The 10,772-nt window shown below is 35.1% G+C and overlaps 1 protein-coding gene across 2 annotated transcripts in view; it reads right to left on the bottom strand.

The window, feature by feature from the left end:
- NMT2 (N-myristoyltransferase 2) overlaps positions 1-10,772 on the bottom strand; it is a 68,806-nt gene that overhangs the window by 4,958 nt on the left and 53,076 nt on the right. For both annotated transcript variants that reach the window (XM_077169331.1, XM_077169332.1), the window contains exons 9-11: positions 10,293-10,463; positions 1,525-1,692; positions 151-288 (exon numbers count right to left, since the gene is read on the bottom strand). In XM_077169331.1, coding sequence (XP_077025446.1) covers positions 151-288; positions 1,525-1,692; positions 10,293-10,463 — 477 coding nt within the window. The remainder of the gene's footprint in view (positions 1-150; positions 289-1,524; positions 1,693-10,292; positions 10,464-10,772) is intronic.

The following is a 10,772-nucleotide window of genomic DNA, read 5'->3' as shown; positions in this document are numbered from 1 at the left end:
TTAGGCCTGTTAAGCAAGAAAAATTATAATGTAGTACAATAGGTCTGTATTTTTTAAAAGCTACTTAAAAAAACTTCTTAATTCTAAGGGAAGTAAATATAGGATTTTCTAGGTAAATTTATTTAAGTTTACAAAGGTAATTTAATTTACCTTTTCAGAGTCTGTTCCTGGACACCTCCAATTGTACAAATAATACTGCAAATTGCCATCTCCTATGCCAAACTTGAGTTTTTCCAAGAATGTCTTATTTTCCATCACATCTAGTGCATTGAACACATCAAATCCTTTCTGCCAATGTAAGAAGGATTCACATTAAAAGCATCAAAGGACTAGATGTTTTTTATAGTATACATCTCAGTATAATATTTAATTCCTCTACTAACCATTCTAATATATGACTTGATAGGGTTTAATGTCTGCAAATATGGTATAGGTTAGGAATTCAGTTTGAGATTCATAAAACCAGCAGTAAATTTGATAGAGTCAGCAAGAGAATCTGGAAACACTGAATCAAAAAATTACAGTATGATGGCTGTTACTGACATAAAATAGTTATTAGTATTTCAGTAAATTTTGTCCCTGTTTTAGAAAGGCTCAGTTGTTAGTTCTTGGACCTTCTAAGTTCTGACTTAGCTGAAACTGTGGTCAGGGAATGAAAGATGTACACTTTATTTGTCTTGGTCTGATACTAGGAAATAAATTCAGTAAAATGTTAATATTAAAAGTCAAACTTATTTAATATGTTGGGTAATATGCAAATTGTGGTAAAGCATCTAAATTTTCATTTCTCTCTGTTATACCCTAAATAAATAACTCAGTTTTGGACTTTTGGGAGGTAGCTGAAAATGAGCAATAGGTTCAAATGATCTGACAATGTTGATTTTAGGATCCAAAAGTAATTGATTTTTAAAAATGTTTCCCATTATGAAATACAAGACAAATGCAAGGAAGACACATTTGATGTGCTGTTTCCAATCTCTCATAAACAATATTTTCCCACATTTAATAAGCATAGGCGAAATGTATCTGTCAGTTGATTCTTTAAAATTTTCTTGAAAATTTCTTTTTAAAGAAAAAACATTCATTTTTAGCAAGAATTTTACAACTGTCCCAGTGCCTACACTGCAGAAACAGAAAAGTAACACAGTATATTAAGGTACATTTTGAACTGAATTCCTTCAGGTTTAAAAATTCAGAGACCACTCAATCAAAAAATTTACTGCTGCCGATTTGCTACAACACATTTACTCATGTTTTTGCCTTATATTATGGGTTTTATGTATTCTTTATATAAGGGTTAGATTATTCTGTTGTGTACAAACCATTTTTCTTGTTTTTTTTAAAATTTATTTATTGCAATGGAGTTGATGAAAATAGTAACTAAAGTTTTAAAAGAAAGTCTTATCAAAATTCTTTCTTCAGTCAAGTAAAAAATATCTGGAGTGAATTCCACCTGTGTGGGATATAACAAAATGACATATTTTGGTGCCCATATTTTGCACAAGAAAGGAATGAGTTGCTTACCAATTTAGCTATAACGAGCGCATCATTCATGAGGTCCAGGAGGGGAGTCTCCGTGTGAATGTTGTAGAAGGAGTAAGCAGCTTTGAGGCTCTTATGAACTGGGTGATGCATGACTGTTGAAGGGAGTGTGTAGAAGCTCAGGAAGTCAGTTAATTTTCCATTTGAACTCTAAAGAACAAAGGTAATGTAGGTAAATATCTCCTTGAAAAAGTCTAATCCATGTGCTTAAGCTAACATTTTGATCTCTGGTTTGCATCATTACTTTCTGTTAGAACAAAAAAGCAATGCCACCACCCTTCTTTCTGAGGCATCTGATTTAGAGCCCTTACAGTGTAGCAGCCAAGAACACCAAGAAGAGTGTGAAATGTGCCCTTAGTGCTTGTCAGCCGTTTGTATAAAGCTCTTAGGAAGCAGAATGCTCTGAGAAAAAAAAAATACCTTTAGGTTGACAACAAGTCTCTCAAGACTTATGTAATAGTGATGAAAGTAGATTCACTGTTTTTCCAGAAATAAGAGCTCAAAGGATCAGAAGGCTGCCTTCTTCTCCAGCTAAAAGATACTGTATGATAACTAATATATTCTTAGTGCAGGGGAAGAATTTTAACAGCTTAAAGTGAAGTTGGATAGAGTTTGGAGGCTGTTTTTTTGAAATTTTTGAAAGGTATTGGCATTGTTCCAATAGGCATGTGTGAATAACTGAGAATCTGCAACAATCAAAACTTTCACTTCACAAAAATAAAATGGGAGACAATGCATAAATACAAATATATGAGAAATTGGCCAGTATTGTTGATGTTGTTTTAATTAGCTGTAGTGGTCTCACAGCCTATGGAATAAGGTATATTTGAATTATATGGCTGAGAAGGCTAGATCATATGCATTCCATTGCTAGTACTTCTTTCACAGAAAAGAGAATTCAAGAGGGATGGCTTATCTGGGTTTTGAATGCTTCTGGTTCATTAAACCTTTTTTCAGACATTAAGAAATTAAAGAGGTTAAGCAAAAATGATTCACTATTGCTCCACATCAGCAGCTCAGAAAAGATGAATTAAAGACTTAAACCTTCAGCTTTAATGAGGATTTTGGATTCTACTGTGAATTCATCAATGCTGTAATTTATAGGTACGTACATATTCTGAGATTACTGAAGGTATCTTTAAACCTGATTAGCTCTCTCCCAATTATCATCGTCTGCTTTCTAAAAAACCAACTCTTCATATTCACATTTATAATGAATTTTTTTTCCTCCTTCGCTGATAAAATGTTACTAGAATCACAACCCAACTTTTGAGAAAGAATGGAATAATCGTTTTCTTTGGTACTTCCCACTGTCTATCATATCCAGTCAACTCTTTAATTGAAAAAAACTTACCCACAAATTAAGAAAAAATATAACCACAAAAAGAGCACCAGGTCTAGGTATTGTATAGGCAAGTTCTACCAAATCTTTTAGGAATGAATAATCTATACATTGCATTAATTGGTCCAGAGGAAAGAAAAGAAGGCAAGCTCCTCTTTGATTCAAAACAGGTTAAGGACAGAGACGAAAGGAAAATTGTAGGTCAACCTCAATTGTAAGTGTAGATGAATAAATCTTAACTAAATATTAGCAAACTAAATCTAATGTATGTATGTGTGTGTAAATAAAATATATCATGGCTAAGTAGGGGTTAAACAAAAACGTGAAAAATGGTTCCATCTGGCAATTTAAATAGATGTAGAAGAAGCATGGAATAAAATTCAACTCCAGGTCAAGATTAAAAACTCTCCACAAACTAAGAACAGAAGGGGACTTCTTCAATCTGATAAAGGGCATACACACAAAAAAACCATACAGCTACAAAATGTTCCTATATTGAACAAATTTCCCCTAATATTAGTAATAAGTCAAAGATGTCCAATCCCTATTTCTATTCAACATTGTACTCGAGATTCCGGCCAGTGCAGTAAGGCAAGGAAAAAAAAAGGCAAAGGGTTAGAAAGGAAGAATAAAACTGTCTCACAGATGACATGATTATCTATCTAGAAAATATTTAAAAATCTATCAAAAATCTAAAACTAGTAAGTAAATTTATGAAGCACAGTATAGGAAATCAATGTACAGGAAATTAAATATTTCTATATGCTAACCACAAGTAAGCATTAAATGAGATTGACAAAATAATACAGCTTAGAATAGCATCAGAAACATGAAATATTTAGGGATAAATTTAATAAGAGACTTGGAAGTCCTTCCCACCGAAACCCACAAAATACTGCTGAAAAGAATTACAGAAGACCCAAATAAATGAAGTTATACAATGTTCATGGATTGGATAACTCAGTATTATTAACAGAGCAATTCTCCCAAATTGACCTATAAGTTCAATTGCAAACTCAAACAAAATCTCAGAAGACATTTGTGATAGAAATTGAAAAATTGATTCTAAAATTTGTACAGAAATAAAAGGACCCAGAGAAACCAAAACAATGATGGAGGACTTAGACTACCTGATTTCAAGACTATGTTGCCACTGTAATCAGTGGTATGGAATAAGGATAGATCCATGGAACATAACGGGAATCCAGAAACAGATCTGCACCTACCCAATCAATTGATTTTCCACAAAGAGACCAAAGTATTCAAGGGGGAAAGGAAAATCTTTTCAACAAATGATGCTGGATCAATTGGATAACTGTGTGAAATAAATATGAACCTTGACCCTTACATCATAAAAAAATAATTCAGAATGGTTCATAGACCAAAACATAAAAGCTAAAGTCATAAAGCTTCTCAAAGACAATTTAGGAGAAAATCTTCATGACTTTAGGATAGGAAAGATTTCTTTAGATGAGTCATGTGAAACATAAAGAAACAATTTTTCTTATCAAAAGATATGATTAAGAGAATTAAAAGGCAAGCCACAGACTGAGAGGGAAATATTCATTAAGTATATGTAGGTAGAGAGGTAACACAGAAATATAGATGACAAAAATCTTATATCCAGAATATAAAAGTAACTCTTATTACTCAATAAGACAGATAATCCAATAAAAAGGCTCCAAGTAACACTTGACAAAAGAACATATATGGATGGCCAATAAATACATGAAATGATATTCCATACCTACAGTCATCAGGTAAATGAAAATTATAACTAGACATACCTTGGAGATATTGCGGGTTTGGTTCTAGAGCACAATAAAGCAAATACTGCAATAAAGCAAGTCACACAATTTTGGGGGGTATCCCAGCACATATAAAAGTTATGACTACACTATACTGTAGTCTATTAAGTGTACAAGGTACATTTGAAAAAACAATGTATATACCTTAATTAAAATGTGGCGTAGAGATACCAAGTGAGCATGTGCTGTTGGAAAAATGGCACTGATAGACTTGCTTGATGCAGGGTTGCTGCAAACCTTCAATTTATAAAAATGCACTATCTGTGAAGCATGATAAAGCAAGGCATGCCTGTACAATGGAATACCACCAAAATGGCTAAAAGTTAGGAAACAGGCAATACCAAATGTTGATGAGGATGTGGCGCAACTGAACGCTCACACACTGCTGGGGAGAGTGCAAAGTGGTACAACCACCTTGGGAACTGTCAGGCAGCTTCTTATAAAGTTAGACATGTACCTACACTCTTTTCTCTTTTCAAGAATAAATAAGTCACTGGTATGCAATTGCCCATAGCAGTTTTATTCACAATAGCCATACCTGTAAATGATCCAAAGGTCTATCAGCAGGAGACTGGGTAAACAAATTGTGGTTTACACATACAATAAAATATTAGCAATAAAAATGAACAAACTATTGATACAAGAAACAATATAGATAAGTTTTACAGATTCTGTGTTGAGGGAAAAAGTGTGCATACTGTATGATTCTATTTATAGGAAGAGCTAGAACAGACAAAAGCCAATCCATGGTGATAGAAATGAAAACGCTCGTTGCCTGGGGTTGGGAGTGGAAGAGGGATGCAAAAGAATGCAAAGAAACTTTCTAGGGAAATGGAAAATTTCTATAGCTTGATTGGGGTTGTGATTACATAGATGTAATCATTTATCAAAACTCATGAAACTATACACTTAAAACCTGTTCATTTTATGTTATGTAAACTATATCTCAAAGTTGATGTAAAAAATTTAATATCAATTCGTGATTTTAAAAAACAAAGCAGAAACCATTACCAAACTAGGAATAGAAGGCATTGGATTAGCCAGATAGAGGTGTTGTAGGTTTACAGAAACTCATGCAGAAAATTCAGAGTATCTATCCTTATCAGTTGAGTTAATTTTTACATAAACTTTTTAAAGAAGAAAAAGAATGAGGGAGACAACTGTAGTGTTAAAGGGAAAAACTATATTGTAGAGGGACAGACAGACATATAGAACAATGAAACAGAACACAGTTCAGAAGCGAATCTATTCATATGTATAGTGCTTATTATAGGAAGAAAGGAGCTGCCACAAATGTGTGGGGAAAGGACAAACTAGTCAGTAAGAATAGTAAGGCAACTGACTAAACATACAGAAAAAACACTAAATTCCACCTCACACCATATAAAAAAAATAAATTCTAGGATATTAGACCTAAATAAAGAAAGCAAAAACTGCAAAAGAGAAAATTGTTATATCTGATCACATGTAAAACCCATGACAAAAGACTAATAGACCAAAATAAGATATTTACAATACATATAACTGGCAAAATATCAGTATTCAGAATGTAAGAAAAAATGTTTAAAAACCAATGAGAAAATTACAACCAGAAAAGAAAAGCAGGAAAAATATGAGCGCCAACTCATAGGAGGAAATAAAAATGGCTGACAGATTTAGGAGAAGATGCTCAAATTCATTACTAATGAGGATAAATTAAAAACAAGATACCATTTCACAGCCACCAGATTGGTCTAAATTTAAAGTCTGATAATGCCAAGTGTTGGTGAGGATGCAAGGAAATTGGAACTTAATACTCTGCTAATGAGCTGCTTAGATATTTGGGAATCTCCAGTAATGTTAAAAATGTATCTGACCCTTTGACTACAGCAGTTCCACTTAGGATATACCCTAGAGCAGAAGTTTTCAAAGTGTGTGATCTGTGAACCCCTGTGCGTACCTGAGACCCGTTCAGGGAGTCCTGTGATATCAAAACTATTTTCGTAGTGATACTAAGTTTTTGGCTTTGTTTACCATGTGGACATCTGCACCAATGGTGGGTAAAGGCGCTGGTGCCTTAGCACAGAATAAGGCAGTGACATCAAACAGTCCTCATAGTCATCATTTTCCTCAACACTACACCCTCCGGTTAAAAGAAATATCAATTTCACCTCAGCATGTCATTGATGAAACATTAAGATATATTGATTTTATGAACTCTCCGCTCTTAAGTACACATCTTTTTATACCTTTTGTAATTTGTCCATGGATCTCAGATATTGTTTCTTTTTTTTTTTCATTTTTTTTCCTCTTTGCATTTCAGTATTGGAAGTTTCTGTTGACATCTCTTCAAACTCACTGATTCTTTTTTCTACTGTGTCCAGTTTATTGAAGAGCCCCTTAGAGGCATTGTTCATTTTGGTTATAGCATTTATTTCTAGCGTTTCTTTTTTATTCTTTCTTAGTGTTCCATTTCTCTCTCCTTATAGTACCCATTTAATTTGGCATGTTCTTCACTTCTCAGTTAGAACCCTTAGCATATTGACGATAGTTATTTTAAATTCCTGGTCTGGTAATTCCAACATCTCCACCACATCTAGGTCTAGTTTGATGCTTTCTCTCTCTCTTCAGACTATGGGTTTTGCCTTTTAATATTTCTTGTAAATTTTTATTGAAAGCTGGATATGATGAACCAGACAAAAGTTACCGAGGCAAACAGGCTTTTAGCGTGAGGTCTTATGTTTACCTGGGGATGAATTAGGCTGTTCACTGTTTGATGTAGCTGTAGGTGTGAGAGGCTATGATTCCCTTTGGTTTCCTTGTTTTTGTCTTCCTTGCTGTGCCTGAGCCTTGTGGTTCTTTCCGTTATAATCTCCTGCTATTATACAGAAGCTCTACTGATGTCATGCTGAGGTGCTGGAAGAGGAAAAGTGCTATATAATCCTGTGATTTGGTCTCAAGTTTTTTAGAGCCTGTGCTCCTGGGCTGTGACCTTTACAAGTGTTTCTCAGCTGCTTCCTCCCCCTTTTAGTGAGAAAGAGGCTAGAGGGATTGGGTAGCTCCCTTTCCCCAGGTCTGTTAGCTCTGCTAAAACCCAAGTCATGCAGGTTCTGGTGAACCAGTTTTGTTGGAGGGGAGAACTTTTAGCACAGACTACTCTGAGTATATTTCAAAGTGGGTACTTTCCTCTTCCCACTGCGGGAAGCATGCAGGAATTTTTTCCAGTCTGTACTGTGAGAACATGGCAGAGCTATTGGAAGTAAAACTCAATAAAGAATGCATCCCCTCCCAGCCAAACAAAAATCTGGGCCCCCCACCTGAGTCTTTCACTCTCAAACTAGTTCACACCTCTAGCAATCTGTCAATCACACTTCAGGCATTGCTACCGGTACTGGTTCCAGTGGAGAACATGTTTCTGGGCTTTTTTTCAGGTAGTCTGAGGTCTTTATCTGTTTCTCTCCTGTTTTTGAGGCAGTGGTTTGCCCTGTGACCTCAATTCTCTGATGGGACCAAGAAGAGTTGTTATTTTTCCATTCATTCTGTTTTCTTGTCTTGTTGTTAGGATCGGAGGGACAACTTCCAAGCTTGTTTCATGCTGGACCAGGAACCCAGAAGTCAGACAATGCACATCTTTTTCAGATTCCATGTCATGAAATGGAAAGTGCTTAGAAAGCACTTCTGTCACATACTGAATACAAAATCTGTCTCAGGTACAAGTACTTTTGTGATTAAGCTCTGAGCTAAATTAGCCACTCTTTTTCATGGAACACCATTTTTACCTTTGAATGATTATTATCATTTGGACTTGTATCTTTTGGCACAAAAATGTGAACAAATCATGAAGATGAGTGTGAATGACTTGGGCCTGTCATTGCCCATTGACAAGATCTGTGGGCAATGATAACATTTGAGTTGTCAGACATAGGTTAAAGTTTAAAAAAATCTGTATCCACCATTATATACTTTTCTGATGAGACTGGTAAAGATATTAATAAACATGATTTTTTTGTTATATTGTAGAAAACATCAATATTTTGGAAGATTTACTTAATGCAGTGAGCCAGTATTTTCCAAATGAGCACTGCATGTTTCAAAATCATACATTAGTAAAAGTTTCATTCAAAGGGCAAGATAGACCAACGGATTTCAATGTAACAGAATACAAAAAGTTCACTGATGTCAGATAAAAGAATGTCCATAGTAGGGCGGGCCACGGTGGCTCAGCAGGTAAGAGTGCTTGCCTGCCATGCCCGAGGACCCGGGTTCAATTTCCGGTGCCTGCCCATGATAAAAAAAAAAAAAAAAGAATGTCCATAGTAAACAAAAGGGACATTAGACTACTCCTCTTTTTCATTTTCATGAAATGTCTTATTTTTTTCATGTACTTCAACCAAAACAATATATCAAAATAGACTGAATTTTGATTCAGTCTCAGAACAGATATGAGAATGTATCTGTCTTCTATTAATCTTTATGTCTATTAAGACATTAAAGAGATTTGCAAAACTGTAAAACAAAAACATTCTTTTCACTAATTGTTTTGGAAACTAGTTATTTTTCTTAAACCATGTTATTTATATAATATATAATGGATTTATTATTTTCATACTGCTATTAAGTGAAATGATAAATTTTAAAAATTTTGCTTTAATTTTGAATATGGTAAATTTCTATAGACATATTCACAAAAATAAAAGCTTCTTGGGGTTCTCAATAATTCTTAAGAGTAAAGGAGTCCTGAATGCAAAAACTTTGGGAATTGCTGACTAGGGGAAACTTGCACAAGTGCATGAAATTTTATGTACAAAGATGTCCACTCTAGCATGGTTTTAGAAATAAAAACTCAGAAATGAGGATGGCTCAATGGTGCTTCAGGAGTGTCCTCAGAGCCATCCTGTCCATCCTTGTCTGATCCCACAGACAATGCCTGACAGTGTGGAGATGCCCTATCAGCCCAGTGTGTATAACTGACTGGTGAAGGGAAGATTGAAGCAGCTTCCCCATGGCCTCCTGGGGTCTTTCTTCTCCTCTAGGTACTAACCAGAGTCAATTCCAACTTCTCAGCTAATCCCCATGAAAACCAAAACAGCTTCCAAGTGAGACAACATTTAAACAACAAATTCCAAGCTTTTCTTTTTTTTTAAGAAAAAAAAATTTGAAAAATCACCATGTTGAATTCATCTAAGCTATTCTAGAAAACATAGATTCTTTTTTTTTTCTCCTTCCCTTGAACAAGTGTTGTGTAAAGTGGTTAAATTATGCCATCTCAACCAAAGGCAATTTAGTTCAACCAGTTTCATAAATACAAAGGATATTAAGCTTTGGCATTTACCCTAGTCTCATAAAATCATCTAAACTGACCTTTTTCAAAAATGAGAAAAACAACAGTAAGAACAGAAAAGTATCCATATTTCTCATTATTAAGTAGCAAAAACATCTTATCAAAGACTGGAAACTGTGAGAAGAAAATTTGGCTCTATCAGGGTGGGCAGAAATTAGGCATAGAAGTAGTAAGTCATGGAGGAAGAGAAAAGAGATGATCTTTAACCTTTCTAGAGAACTGACTTGATTGCACAGTCTTCTCATACTGCATTAGGACTGTCTTACCACCTTATCTTTACCTCTACTACAAAGGTGTCGATAATATGCTCCTGGGGGAGGAACCAATGTGCCACTTCTGCTTCATCCATCACTGGGGCCAGGTGGAACTGCTTCAGGTAGCTGTTGATTAATTCTTGAACTGCTTTGATATCTTTTGGTTCCATTGGTCTCAAACCTGAAGTCTTTGTAACCTTGTTAGAATAAAAACAAAACAAATGCAGAAATTTAAGCAAAAGAACAGAGTGCTACAGAGACTGTGGTGGGCAGACCAGCAGCCTCACTACTACCTGGGATCCTGTTAGAAATGCAAGATGTCAGGCCCAGACCCCAAATGGCGGGATCAGAGTCTGCAGTTTAACAAAAGCCCAGGTGATTCCTATGCATATGAAAGTTAGAATATATGCGACACATTCTTCTGTCTGGGTGGCAAGTCTTGCTCATGGTTACCCATGACCCCAAACAAAATCAAAGGAAACCCTATAAGCTGATCTATATATCAA

This window comes from Tamandua tetradactyla, chromosome 7 (genome assembly GCF_023851605.1).
Source record: "Tamandua tetradactyla isolate mTamTet1 chromosome 7, mTamTet1.pri, whole genome shotgun sequence".
NCBI classification, from domain to species: domain Eukaryota; kingdom Metazoa; phylum Chordata; class Mammalia; order Pilosa; family Myrmecophagidae; genus Tamandua; species Tamandua tetradactyla.
Note: the sequence above shows the minus strand (reverse complement) of the source record. Positions and strands in the feature narration are given on the sequence as shown.